The sequence below is a fragment of the Biomphalaria glabrata genome, chromosome 13 (genome assembly GCF_947242115.1).
Source record: "Biomphalaria glabrata chromosome 13, xgBioGlab47.1, whole genome shotgun sequence".
Classification (NCBI taxonomy): domain Eukaryota; kingdom Metazoa; phylum Mollusca; class Gastropoda; family Planorbidae; genus Biomphalaria; species Biomphalaria glabrata.
This window is the reverse complement of record NC_074723.1, coordinates 22807995-22823653: the sequence shown is the minus strand read 5'-3', so window position 1 is coordinate 22823653 and position 15659 is coordinate 22807995. Positions and strand designations below refer to the sequence as shown.

The window sequence follows — 15659 nt, the reverse complement described above, 5'->3', positions numbered from 1 at the left end:
TCCTAAGAGGTGAAAATTGTTAGCATTATATATATTATTATTATTATTAGATTTGTCTTTTCATGATTTAGAATTAGAAGTAGCCTATGCCTATATGGTATATTATAGTACCGTATATTAAATTAAACTATTGGTTGATGTAGGCTACATATAGGCCTAGTCGAGAGACTAAAAAAATTAGTCCTAATCTACTCAGTTTTACAGAAGGTTGTAGATTTAGACCACTGTAAAATAAATTTTACAAAAATTGAGTCTACAGGCCTATTTGTAAAATTTACGACGTTAAATGTCTACCACGTAATGGGGAGAAAAAAAGAGATATATTAGGCCTAGATTGATTTAATTAGTGAGCAGGTTAAGAAATATAGAAATTTCTATATTTTTTATCACTCCAATTTTTAAAAGGCATAAAAGGAAATTCTTATGATTTATGCATCAATATCAGACTATAAACTATATAATGCAAACTCAAGTTCATAAGTTTGAGAAGCATTGAGTTTCAAACGTCTGGGCTAAATGTGCACTGCCCTGCAAATTTAATAGTACCGGTAATCGAAAAGTGTTAAATCCACCGAGTACATGAGTCACTGATTGCATCACTGCGATGCCAGTTCCGTGACTTCATATCGATTCTTCGATAGGCCTACATGACCCCGTACCAGACACGGGAGTTTCCCCACCCACCACTTTTTCTCTTTGTCTAATGAAACATGACGTCGGAATCGTGAGAGGACTTTTAAGTTGGCCCCGGCGATATAACTGTTATAGCGATAACAGAGTGGTTTGATACCGCGCGTAATGAATATTCTATATAGTTAAACTACCCCAAACAGCACGCGTAGTTTCATTCAGTGATTGTTGTTTACTATCTGTGACGTCACCACCAGCGTGATATAATCGCGACATAAAAGAGACCTACAGAAAAACGTAGAGAAAAAAAAAAAAGATCGGGAATGATTGTAAAATAAATGGGAAAATAAGCAATGTCAAGGACGTTGTATTGACAGATGTATGCTGCCAACTAAATAATAAAAAAGAATTTTGAGCTACAAGGGAAAGAGTTTAGAAATTAAAAATGATAAAACGTGTATGTGTGTTGTGTGTATATTTTTCTTAGACCAGAAACACCAAATCGCTAGCTAGTAACTGTAACTAGATGCACATTTCCGATATCGTGATAACATTTTGACAATACTTTTAAGAGGAAAATAAAATAACAGTGTTTTTAAAAACATCATGCATATTATGGGATGCTGGACTAACACGTACAACCACAAAAAGTGTGAGGTGTTTGTTAAACATCCAGTATTTTGTTAGATTACATCAGAAAGAGTTTCATAAGCTCAGACTTTTAGTTTTATAGCTTACAATATTCTGGAAGATTGTATAATAATAAACTTTTCTTTAACATATTGCTACCTTTTTTTTCACCCATCCAAGAATTTGTTTATGTTTAGCTCATTGCAGCTACCTGTTACATGGTGAGAGTTTCTGTTTTCTTCTTGTTTCTACCGTGCAATAATCTGTATGAAAACTGAATAGCGTCTTAAACTAACGGATAGATCTTTTCATATGAACAATTAAAAACATGGCATTTTAGTTTTTTCTTTCAAAGAACAACAAATAATAACTTTCATTTGTATGAATTCATTTTTGGTCAAACGAGTAGGGGCCTACTTATTGTTTTGCTGTTGTTGTTTGTTTTGTTACAAAATGTAGGTATATAGTTTAAAATTAAGACAACAAATTTTCTTTCATTTAATGAAATTTCAAAAGCATGTGATAAATAAAAAAGGGCTACATTAAAACGGCGAGTCTATCTATTCATAGTTTAAAACTATCTTTAGTCAGTTTAATATATGATGTGGACAATAGGTTACCAATATATTCTATTCGTTTATCTAAAGGATCATCAGTCATCCAACGTCTATCTAAAGGAATGTCAGTCAATAAAACGTCCTTGTTCAAAGTCACCAGTCAGTCCAAGTCTTACGAGAACGAAGAAAAAGAAGAACGCGAAGCCTACTTTTTTTTTTTTTCAATAACCACCAAAATAAACAACCACCAGCCAAAATCAGGCTGATCTTTGTCTGACGATGGCTCATTTGCCGGTTTGTCTTTAAAACAATGCCGAAGCCAGGCGGTGAACCGTGAAAGGTTTTCCGTTTTTGCTAAAATGTTTAAAATATAATAATAATAGTAATAATAAGGTTTATCTTTGAGCCCGAAGATTAAAGAGGATATTTCACTTGGCTACGAAGTCCTAGCTGTGATCTACATATTTTTCCACATCCAGCGCAACCATAACCATTGTCTGCCTGTGGTCGGTTTAATTTCCCTTTCTGCAGTCTACGCCTGTCTCGGCATAAGATTTTCTTTTGGTCCCAAATGTGTATGCTGCAGCCTTTGTAAGAGCTGTCTGGTCCGGAACCTGCCCGCTGACAGGTGCTCCTCTCTGCTCTGTTTTAAACTGATATATTTAAAACCTATAGACAATAGTTCACAGTTGTTTTCTTTTTGATCACACTAGCTAAAGCCATCAATGTATAGACTAGGTTATAACTAACAGATCCTCAACTGTATCCTTGTTACTTCCCCTTCTAAGAACTGTTAGGAGGTTCTACCCAATTGAAGTCATGGAGTGTTAAAATAAAATACAAATGTGTGATTTACGTGCCAGCACAGACTATGGTATCTTTCACAAAACACACACGCACGCACACACACCAAAGGATGTCGTAAACCGAACGGTCAGTAAAATCATGGTTTTCATTCAATCCCGAAAAGTGGCATCGGATTTAATTATCGCTCAACCATGAGCGCTGGCTCTGCACCGTCTAACACGGAGTCTATTTTCTCTATTGGGGGAGAGAGCAGGAAGAGGCGGAATGCTATAGCCTAAGCTTTAAGCCTTTTTTTTTTTCAAAGTCATGTCAAGTTATGGCATACCCCCCCCCCCCCCAAAAAAAAAACAAACACCATCAATCCTTTTTTTTAATTGTGAAAAAAAAAAAACAGCATCAAGTGGTCTGTGCAATTTGAATTAGGAGTTTCAATGACACAAGTCCAACCAGTTCTAGGTGTACATAAGGTTGGTATTTGTGCTGGTATCCTATATGTCGCTATGTCGCTTATGTCCTGGGCATCCTCTAATAGCAATTTATGTTATATTATTTGGCTGTTTTGGATCATTTACTTTGTTCAATGCTATATACCTGCCCTAGTTCATAAATTATGAATTCGTCGTCGCAAATTATAGCGTATACACGTGGAAAGAACGATATCAGTTCTTAATGTTTAGCACAAAGTACGAAGACAGACTTCTGCACTTATAAATCCAAAGTTGTTAATGGTGTATGAGGAATTCGATGTATGCTATATGCAACAATGGACGACAATTATCTGATATTGATTATCATATGATCTATTCCGAACAAAAAGAGTTAGTTAACCCCAGAATAAATCATAGGAATTTAAGTGATAATTGTGGTTTTCAATAAATAAATATATTGTTTTGAAATTATTTGTCTTTTCTTCGTCGTGTGCCGCTAAATGTACACTTTTGTTACTCACCAAGCAAGATAATCCGAACGTCTTTGTGCCGAAGGCGGGCCCAAAGATTTCCCATCTTGACCTTCACCCTGGCGAGAGATAAGGCTGCAGACGACATGTATGCCAATTGATCACAACCAAGTTGAACAATGAGGCGGGTAAGGGCTGGCTAGAGGTTGGGGTGGTTTTGGTGAGAGATGGCTCGGTCACTCTAGGTCACTTTTGGCCAATGACCTCAGAAGTGTTATGGACACCATGGTCAAATCAGATACTGGACAGACTTGCATCGTGATGAAATTATTTCAAACCCTGAAAGCGAAAAATAAATGATTAAAATAATTCTACATAAGCACATTGGTCTGGTAGACGCCTTGGAGGTCCATAACATAAAACTTAGTTAGAACCAAGCTCGGCGCCTGACTCGATAGGAATTTAGGAGGCTTTGTGAAATCTCTCCGTCTTACGCGTTCTTTCTCTCTCTCTCAATTCTTTCTCATTTAGGATACTCTCTCTCTCTCAATTCTTTCTCATTTAGAATACTCTCTCTATCTCAATTCTTTCTCATCAAGGATACTCTCTCTCTCTCTATCTTAATTCTTTCTCATTTAGGATACACTCTCTCTATCTTAATTCTTTCTCATTTAGGATACTCTCTCGCTCTCTATCTTAATTCTTTCTCATTTAGGATACACTCTCTCTCTATCTTAATTCTTTCTCATTTAGCATACTCTCTCTCCTATCTCTATTCTTTCTAATTTAGGATACTATCCTGCTCTCTGTCTCAATTCTTTCTCATTTAGGATACTCTCCTGCTCTCTCAATTCTTTCTCATTTAGGATACTCTCCTGCTCTCTCAATTCTTTCTCATTTAGGATACTCTCCTGCTCTCTCAATTCTTTCTCATTTAGGATACTCTCCTGCTCTCTATCTCAATTCTTTCTCATTTAGGATACTCTCCTGTTTTCTAAAGCTACTCTCGTGCCTTCTATCTTTCTTTCAACTCTTGTTTTAAATCTCTGACTTATCTCACAAACGCTTTCTTCTTCTCTTATGTCTTCTTCTCTTATGTCTTCTTCCAATATTTATGAATCTCTCTCCCCTTTCCTCTTTCTCTCTATCTGTTTCCTTATATATATATATATATATGTCTGCATATTTGTTTGTGTGGGGGGGGGGGGAGGGGCTTATCTGATTGTGAATGCTCCTTAAACTGTTCCTATTGAAAGTTTGTCTATAAAGTTTACGAAAATATTAAAAGTATCCAACTGATACAACAAATACATCTACAACTTTGTCACAAAGTACTAAGAAAAACGTATGAAATTGAAGCTTTTTGTTTACAAAAAACTAAAATTGTGAAGATAGATTTAATGCAATTTTTTTCTAACTCCTTTCATCCCCCCCCCACCCCCGCCAAAAGATAATTATTCAGTTTTGTGTGACAGGAAACAACAGAAGCCACTTGTAGGGTAAATAAAAGTTCACTTTTATACACCGTGTACCTGTAACTAGCGGGTATAAAAACAGATCGAGAAAGACACACAATGTGGTATATAAATATTCGTAATATAGTGATTAATATCTTATTTTACTTATTAAAAAAAATATACTAGCAGCATCTTCTATATGGCCCAACCATAACCCTAACCACGATGAAAATCTCATGGGAAGATAACTCTTTTATTTCTGCAAGTCGGACTAGAGCTATCCCACGTAACTTTCGTGGTGACAGAGCGCTAGGCTTAGAAAAAAAGAGAGGGGGGGGGCGTATACTACGCCAGGGCTCGGCTCGTATAATATAAATGCTTAGTTTTATAAAACAAAAGTTAACAATTTCGGAAGACTAAGAGGAGCTGTTGCTTCAAGAACACATGCTGAACATTTATACGTTTATGTCAAAGGAATTTAACAATTATGGCTTATACGAAAAAAAAAAAAAGAGTTTGATTACCTCCCGTTAGAAATGTCCTTTTAAAACACAGTACATCGTAAGCTTATTCGGTATATATATGTCATTTAATTTTCTTTCTGTGTGTGTCAACCAATTGGCAGACTTAATTTTAAAAACACTGGGGATACGTCTACAAGACCAGAATGTAGCGCTGAGACTTTTTATAGGCATTTAGGCCTTCAGTTTTTTTTTAGATTAAACGTTACAGACAGACGCAGCACACAACCAATGGAGGTTTTTCCCATCGGGGGGCGGCTAAAACTGTTGATAAAACGCCTGAATCATGTTTGGTTCACATTCGTTAGCATCGATGAATGCGGTCGCTGAAAGGAATTGATGATTTTATTTTTTTTTTTTTTTTTAACGCGGAGGCGGGGGTGTTTTAAGGAGGGGAACATTAAGAAGGGGAAACGGGGAGAGGGGGAGACGAATGATTTCAAAGGCAATTCTTGAGTTGGGAACAACTTTCGATTTTTTTTATATAAAAAAAAGGATGCGAGCGGGTTGGGGTGGGGTGGGGGGTGAGACCGAGTGTTCTGGAATTTAACTTTGTACAAATCCACAGTGACGTGTGAGTCTTGTGTATGTGTGTCTCAGAGAACGCAAATCGCACGAGTGTGAAGGCTGTCGTGAATCTGATGTCCTGTTGCTGGAAGGAATGGGGACATCTTAAAAGCTGACAGGAGACGCGGCTGGCAATTAGTAAGGCCTCCTGCGGGTGAACACTGACAGAACAGCTTGGACCCTCACCCAACGCTCACTGAGAGGTTATATTCAAAGCAAGACCAAATAATAAGATCCACAACACACGCGCACACAAGGAAGAAAAAACAACAACATGAGAAGTAGTTATCTGTTCTTGAGCGTTTCACAAATGTAACAGATAGAATCTAGTAAAAGATGTTTACTGATGTTGGAATTTTTTATTATATGTATAATGTAATATATGATAGATAGATAGATAGATAGATAGATAGATAGATAGATAGATAGATAGATAGATAGATAGATAGATAGATAGATAGATAGATAGATAGATAGATAGATAGATAGATAGATAGAAAATCTCATGGGAAGATAACTCTTTTATATAGATAGATGGATGGATGGATGGATGGATGGATAGATAGATAGATAGATAGATAGATAGATAGATAGATAGATAGATAGATAGATAGATAGATAGATAGATAGATAGATAGATAGATAGATAGATAGATAGATAAGAGATATGGATTTATCTTAATACAATTTTGTGCATTGTTACGACTATTGACTAGTTGTGGATTATGTTATGACTGCTGACTAGTTGTGTATAATATTATGACTACTGACTAGTTGTGTATTATGTTATGACTACTGACTAGTTGTACAACATATATGTTCTAACAAGAGCACCCATGGATAAAATTCGTTTTTTTTTAAAATCAAATCATGACTAGACCATCAGGAAAGGATTTTCTTCTTGAGCCAGGATTAATGCAGAGACTCTTCGGCAGTCATTATCAATTCATCATCATCATCTTTCCTTTGAGTTCCTCATGGAACATATGGCCTCAGTAAAAACACACCACTCTCCACGGTCTCTTGCTAGTTTTTTAAAGGCTTCCCAGCTCTTTTCTGTCCTCTCGGCTTCATCTAGTATTATGACTACTGACTAGTTGTGTATTATGTTATGACTGCGCCGCCACGTTCTTTGTGGTCTTCCTCTACGACTTGTTCCCTGGGGGGTTCCATTCTAAGGCCTGTGTAGCTCAGTTGTTGGTATCTTTTCTAAGGGTGTGACCAATCCATCTCCACTTCCTAAGATCTATACCTCTTCTGATATGATCAAGATCAGTCTGGGTTTGAGTTACCTTTTTTTTTATCAAGGTGTCACACCCCTCAATCCTAAGCTTCTCAACTGTCTACTCACCCTAACAGACGAGTATCGGAGGCCGAAGGCTGTCTAACATGGGGAATTTTAATGTGTGGTCTTCATATTCGGCATGGAAACATCATTTTATGTAGACGTTTCCTGGGAAGTGCCCTATGAGGAATGGAACGATGGATTTAGAGGACATTGTAGCGTGCCACTACTGTAGTCCCACGCCAAAGTTTCTGCAACCATCGAAGAAAAGTCTCTCAGTACCATCAAGCAATTCAATGGTAGACAGAACTATAAATCTATTCCGCTCCAAAGACGTTTTTAACACGATGCTACGGTGATAAAAACAGAGACATATGAGACTAGGTCTACGTTATGTCCAAATAAGGTCTACATTATGTCCAAAAAAGGTCTATTTTATGTCCAGATAAGGTCTACATTATATCCTGATAAGGTTTACATTATGTCCGGAAAATGTCTACATTATGCCGGATAAGGCTGAGTTCTATATACGTCCCAATAAGGTCGGCACTAGGTCCAGATAAGGTCTACATTAGGTCCTGATTAGGTCAACATTATATTCTGACAACATGTACGCCAAGCTATGACTAGGTCTACATCAGGTCCTGACTAGGCCTACATTATGCCCTTTAAATCACAACTGCGTATACGTATTCAGATTTGTTTAAGTATGTGTTAGTGCGTATATGTAATTTCTGCATGTGTGTGTATTTGTAGGCTATTTCAATTAAATATGGCGCTATAATTACCGGAATACACTGACACGTTATTAGCAGATTTGGCACAGATGTGTCTAAGATTGTGATGACTTTGTTTGAAGTAAAAGTAGGGTGTGTATGTTGTTCTTGTGAGTGAGTGTGTGTGTGTGTGTATACATGCGCGCGTCTTAATGACCAAAGAAGGGACAGTTAAAAAAAATTCTCAGTAGTTCTGTTGAGACAATTACTGATACAGGCCTGGCTGTTTGCTTTTCTCGACATTACTAATATTCATTGATATTCTTCCGCAGTCTATGTCAACCCCAGTCTCACTAAGCCCAGTCTCACTAGCCCCAGTCTCACTATGTCTACCCGCCAGTTTCTTGCCTCACATGATCATGTTTCCTATCGATTTTCGTTTTCCTTCTGAAAAAAAAAAAAAAGAAAGAAAAGAAAAAATCTACTAAGCAAAACGATTTTGCTCCCGCTCGTGTGTGTGCGCCAGTGAGTGTGCGTGTCTGTGCGTAGAGAGGGTGCAGTTCGAATATCAAGCCTGTCGTTGGACTTAAAATAGAACATAATCGTGGATTTTCGATCAAGCAATGCTTTTTATTTTCTTAAAATAGTCTTATTTTCTTCTTTGACTAAAAAAAAAGGCTTTTTTATGACTATAAAGAAACCATATCTACATTGACTACATTGATAGTTTTTCTTTGAGTCTACTATCACGCTTTAACTAAAAATTAACTAGATTTGCTATATGAAATGTGAGGCAGCGGTAAGAAAGCTTAGAAGCCGAACTTAGAGTAACTAGTTTGAAGTTCGAATCCTAACAGAGAGTTCGGTTCTCTCCACTGAGTACCTGGCAATTAGATTTAGAAGATAATAATCATATAACATCTTAGTTATCTTAGGTTTTTACTGACCCCAACAAAATTAAAACATCTATTAATAAATCATACATAGTTTCAATGACGAATTGAATAAAGATGCAAAATTGTAAGGAAAATGAAAATCGCCGAAGAAAGAAGTGAGCCCGTTGTTTAGCTGGTAAATTTACTTATTAGATGAAAGCATATCTATATTGAACTTTTTTAAAATACCAAACTAAATGTGTAATCTTAAAATATCTGTAGTGGACTGGTTCTGTTTAAGTTTGTTTAATTCACATTAGATGAGAAAGTCCCTTTTGGTGAGCTAAAAGGTGGTCAACGTAACAGAGCTGCTCCACGGAAACGCTTTAAAGTCCAGCTTAGGCGCCAATTAGCTTTACGTGACACAGAAGAGAGCAACTGGTTGCATGCGGACCCAGAAAGCGACAGCTGGAGGTCGCTCACATCGGCCGCGGGATACACATTTGAGACCAAATGAAAATCCGTTGCCGAGGACAGACGCAGACGGCGAAAAGAAAATCTTAATCGACCACTGGTGGACAGTGGTTATGCTTGCCCTGGATTCGGCAAAATATGTAGGTCACAGCTGGGGCTGCGTAGCCACGGGAAATAATGCATTTCTCATTAATATTCGGACTCGAAGACAAACATTATTATTATTATAATTATTATTATTATAATTATTACGATGCTTAACTATAATGGACTTAACTATGGCTGCTTTGTAGTGTGATATCTGTCGCCATAATGACGTGGGTTTGAAGCCTGACGCCATCCCATGCCCTTTGGTTTGGCTTTGGTATAGGACGTAAAACTCTTCAATTCAAAAGAAACTTCTGAAACTTTCAAGTTAACTCTCTAGAGATAAAAAAAAGAAGTAAAGGAAAGATCACTCTTTTATTTCTGCAAGTCGGACGAACTAGAGTTACCCTAGGAAAAAAAGAGGGGGGGGGGAGAGAACAATTAGTATTCACCCGTCACAATATAGCAGGGCCGAACCGTTGTGACCAAGAAAGATCACTTTTTTTTTTTAATTTCTACCTCACGAAATAATCTACTCTGTATCGGCACCTTCGACGGAGGTCACGTCTGTATGCACCCGTCACTTAATAGCAAGGCCGGATTTAACCGTTGTGGAGCCCTAGCGAAACGGATAGGGATACGGATAATAAGTGAAATTTTAGAGTTTGTATTAGAAAATAAATTCGTATTTGCATTTTATTAATTCTTTACTGCGTACAGAACTACTTTACAAGCCTTGCTAGTAGTGAAGTCATACCGTGGGTCGACTATATAATACTAAACTATTCTATACTATTCCATACTATACTATTACATTCCATATGTTAAGCCCTTATCAATTATTTTGACAAAGTTGTGAATACATTTATATAGGCATGTGAGCTGATCCAAGATGTATATTTCTATATTTTTATAAAACCTCTATTCGAGTCACTCCTTCGTGGAGGGTGGGCGAACGCTGATCTCAAAATGGCTCTAACGATTTTCTTAGAAATTTAACAGTTGATATATTTCGCTGAGAAAAGAATTACTGCCTCGTTGGCCACACGGGGAACAATCTACTTAGACTGTTATAATTTTACAAAGTAAAAGTTTTAAAAAATGTAACTTTCGCGAGAGAATAAATAAAGAGAATAAATCTAGGTCTAGATCATAGACATATATATATAGACTGGACGATAAAGAACAAATTATTATCGGAAATATTTGGGAAAAGATAAGTTTGTAGATCCACATCACAAACCTATATATATTTGCCTATGTCTATGATTATAAAACAAAGACAAAATATTGGGAATATGGCAGTTTTGCACTTTTCAAAACTAAAGATCAAAGGTATATATTGGCTGAAATGTTAGTCCTAGAATTTATAGCTCAATCGCCGCCATTTTTTTTTCACATAGATAGAGTACATAAAACATATTGACTCCCCCCAAATAAAAATAACTTCCTACTTCCAGTCTATATTTATTTATGTCTATGGTCTAGATCCTACATCCGTTTTTAAAAGGACTATCGCGTTCTTGAATGGACTTAAGCGTTCTTGATAGGACTATAGCGTCTGGGAATTTCCGAATGTAAGGCTTTAAATGCTTTAATTCAAGAGTGTAATTAGTTAATGTTCAGGAAAATTGTGCGCATTGTTTTCTAGGTCTAGATCTAAACGCTTATCATTGGAATATTAAAAGGTGTTCTAGATTTATACATTGGCTTAACTCATTCTCTCCGTAATTTTGTTTCACGTTTCTTCATTTTGCCCATTACTATTTCACTATCCTGTTATGATTAAGCTTCAATAGCATGCTTCTTTTATATAACACAAAATAAAGTTTATAAAATTAAACATTAATTTAATTTAATGGTATCGTCAATTAGGAGAGAAAGAGTTAAGCAGGATTCTGTCTGAGAGAGAAAGTTAAGGAGACGGGATAGTGAAGTGTTTTTAAATCTAACATTCATTTATTTTATTGTAAACAATCGCTCAACAAGTTCCATAAAGGAGGAATAGTCTTTTTTAAAAAAAGTATTTTTAATGATTATCTTGCTAAAGATATAAACGTAATGAAATTCTGACGGCTAAAACTGTTCCTTAGGTCAGTGCCTAGTGCGAAATAATTATTACAGAAGTATTATTGTTCTTTTAAAATTAACGTGTTTTTTTTTTAAAGAAAACAGCAGATGTAGGAATTTTGTTCTAATTCCAATGAAACTACGCTTGATCGACTGTAAAACGTTATACAACGAATAAATGCGGAAAATATTCAAAACAAAAGAGTGTCGGACCAAGGTCTGAGGCATCACTAGCTGTATTGATTACTTCCCTTCTATTTGTGGGAACTCAAGTGGAGAGTTTTAGAAAAATTGCGGATGATGAAATATTTTCTCTGTCTCTTATAGTTAACGTAACTTCTCTGCATGAGTGTTTGCGTTTTTCTTAGTTGTTTTATAATAATAATAATAAGCTTAGTTTTCGAGCCCAAAGATAAAAAACAGTATTATCTTATCTTATAAAATATAGACGTTACTTCAAAAAAAAAAGAAGATAATTACAACCTACGCGTATCACTAAGTCAATCTAGTTATGCATGTTAATCAATGACTTAAACTCTGCCAAGTCATTGGTTTTCCTTGCTGACTCAGACAACCCATTCCATGCTCTAATAGCACTAAGGAAGAAAGGGTATTTGTACACATTTTTCCAAGCATATAGAACAAGGAATCTTTGTTTCTTTCTGAGTATATTCACGTGGGTACTTGTCCCAGCTGTGACCTACATATTTTGCCATACCCTACGCAGACAACGGTTGTATTCCAGTGTTCAATTTAAGTTCACTTGTCACCGTCTACACCTATCCAGAGCTATAGATTTCGGTATCAAGTGTGCTAGTGGCCTCTTTCTTTCTCTCTCTCTCTCTCTCTCTCTATTTCACTGCCTCCCTCTCTCTTTATCTCTCTTCGTCTCTCTCTCTTTTCTCTATCTTTCTCCCTTTTTCACACACAGATAACACATTTACACTTAGACAGTCTCCAAACAAGAAAAACATTTTTAAAAATACTTTAAAAAAAAAACACAGCTTATATTGAGAGTACTTGTATCAATTAGTTCGGATCAGTCATGTCATTAAATTTGTAACAGATCTAGACTAACAATAAAAAAGCATTTATAAAATTAAAAAAAGGGGGGGGGGGGAACCTAAATTCGAGATCATGGCTCAAGCCTTCTCGTGCTTCTCAAGCCAAGACGGTAACCACTCTAGTAGTGGAGAGCCTATGAACGTGGAAAATTCTATAGTTATGTATTGTTTCTATAGTCTCTTCCTATTGTTTCTATAGTCTCTTCCTATTGTCTCTATAGTCTCGTCCTATTGTTTCTATAGTCTCTTCCTATTGTTTCTATAGTCTCGTCCTATTGTTTCTATAGTCTCTTCCTATTGTTTCTATAGTCTCCTCCTATTGTTTCTATAGTCTCGTCCTATTGTTTCTATAGTCTCCTCCTATTGTTTCCATAGTCTCCTCCTATTGTTTCTATAGTCTCGTCCTATTGTTTCTATAGTCTCATCCTATTGTTTCTATAGTCTCCTCCTATTGTTTCTATAGTCTCCTCCTATTGTTTCTATAGTCTCGTCCTATTGTTTCTATAGTCTCCTCCTATTGTTTCTATAGTCTCCTCCTATTGTTTCTATAGTCTCGTCCTATTGTTTCTATAGTCTCATCCTATTGTTTCTATAGTCTCCTCCTATTGTTTCTATAGTCTCCTCCTATTGTTTCTATAGTCTCGTCCTATTGTTTCTATAGTCTCGTCCTATTGTTTCTATAGTCTCGTCCTATTGTTTCTATAGTCTCCTCCTATTGTTTCATGTTGCGTTCACTAAGACCGAGACGACGATGTATAAAGGGGACTAATTCAGCTAATACCACTACTTCAGTTGTTTGAGATACCAAAACCAAACAAATTAATTACAAATAATTAATTAACTAATCAAGTAACTAATTGTTTTTAATTGATTCGTGAGTTGTCAGGTAAAAGAAATAATTGGGCAAAATTTCAGCTCGATTGGAGAAAAAGGGTGTGGGAGAAATACTATGCACAAACCTTTAACCAGACAGATATATATTGATATAAACCATTTAAGCTCTGCAGAATTGTCTATATCGCTAATTGTCCACCTTCCCCTTCCACTAGCACAACGTCAAAGTTTAGTCACGTGATTTCGACCTTAGCATTTTACTACTGGATCGTTTCGAGCGAAGCGTCAGAGAAATGGCGTCATAAAAAGGTGAGAAAGTACTTTAGAGATCTACTCAGACAAAGAAGAACAAACGTTTGGAGAGCGTGGGAAAGAGATAAGGTAAGCGAAGTTACTTGCAGCCATCGAGTTACCCAAGTGTACGTTTACTACATGATGTTAGTCCTACTTGTACAGGTATACCAGAAGATGTTAGTCCTACTTGTACCGGTATACTACAGAATGTTAGTCCTACTTATACCGGTATACCATACCTGAATATTTCAAATAGTAAAGCGACCAGTTTAATGATATCGTAGCTAGTTTTCATTTTATACGCTATAAGACACCAAGCTTTTGAACAGAATTGAATGTGACTCAGCGGCATGGGCGTAGCCAGGGGAGGGGGGTTTGGGGTTCAACACCACACCCCAAATGAAATCCCCCCCCCAGCAGGAGGGGGGGTCGGAATTTAGTGACTGATTTATTGCTTTGAATTTGTTTATTTTAGGTGAGATTTTAATACTAGACCATCACTTGCCCCAGAGCAGTTTTGCAGTTACCCCCCTGTTTTATAAAAAAAAATAAAAAAAAATAATGCAAACTACAGTCCCCAAATTTCAAGAGCATAGCTAAGGAAGATTTTAATTTTAAACCCTGTGTTTAAACCCCCCCCCCCCTTTCCAGCGGGGTTTGCAGCTAAAAACTACCTATTCAATATTTAAAAAAACAAAAAATTACACACTCAAAAATCTATGAGCGTAGCCAAAAGGCATTTTGTGTTTACACCCCCCCCCCCCCTTTTTTTTCAGCGGAGTTTGAAGATTAAAAAATACTTCTTCAATATAAAAAAAAACAAATTTCGCATTTAAAATGCCTTGAGCGTAGCTAAAAGGCTTTTGAGTTTAAACCCCTCTTCAGCGGAGTTTGAAGCTAAAAATACCTCTTCAATATAAAAAAAAAAAATCAAATTACGCATTTAAAATGCTATGAGCATAAATAAAGGGGTTTTGAAGCTAAAAAATACCTCTTCAATATAAAAAAAAGTAAATTACGCATTTAAAATGCTACGAGCGTAGCCAAAGGGGTTTTTGAGTTTAAACCCACTTCAGCGGGGTTTGAAGCTAAAAAATACCTCTTCGATTTAAAACAAAGCAAATTACACCGTCAAAATTCTATGAGCGTAGCCAAGCCTTGGGGGGTTTTAAATCCCCCTATTCCAGAGAGCTTTTTTTTTTAAGTTTAAAAAACCTCCAGATGGTTTTGAGTTTAAAAAACCCTACAGAGAAGTTTGAGTTTGAAAACCTTTCTCTTCTTCTAAAGCAAACTACAGTCACCAAAGTCTATGAGCGTAGCTAAGGTGGTTTTGAATTTGTTTTGAATTTGTTAATAAAAATTCAGATATTTTTTTAGTTTAAAGCCCCAAAATCAGATGATTTTGACGATAAACTTCTATTTTCGATATAAAATTTAAAGCAAACTACAGTCACCTAATTCCATGAGCGTAGCCAAGAGAGGCTACAAATTTATACCAGTGGCTGAGCTCCATTAATAAAGTGCAGTGAATAGTCATCTGCCGAAATTGAAAAAAAAAAGACTAAATGTCCCTTAACAAAGATGGCTAAGACGGAATTTAGGAATCAGTAATAGAGATCGGGTCTCAATCAAGGAAATCCTATGTCGAACTGGGAGTCTACCCATTAGTAAGGTTGTGACAGAGCGTCGCACGAGGTTTGCGGGACATGTTCTCCGACAAAATAAATTACGCATAATAAGAGTTGCGATGACCTGAAGGCCATTACGAGGAAAGTGCAAACAGGGACAACCTAGTACAACTTTTCGCCACACATTCATGGAGGTCCTCAGAGTAGGTTTCAGAATTTCCCAGTGACAGATTTTTGTGGAAGCAGCTTACCGCCCAATGCCGAA

General features: G+C 36.5%; 1 protein-coding gene across 2 annotated transcripts in view; it reads right to left on the bottom strand.

Moving 5' to 3' along the window:
• Window positions 1-15659, bottom strand: part of LOC106077038 (uncharacterized) — a 41615-nt gene that overhangs the window by 7986 nt on the left and 17970 nt on the right. For both annotated transcript variants that reach the window (XM_056008465.1, XM_056008466.1), the window contains exon 2: window positions 3574-3861. In XM_056008465.1, the coding sequence (XP_055864440.1) occupies window positions 3574-3670 (97 nt within the window). In that variant the 5' untranslated portion in view covers window positions 3671-3861. The remainder of the gene's footprint in view (window positions 1-3573; window positions 3862-15659) is intronic.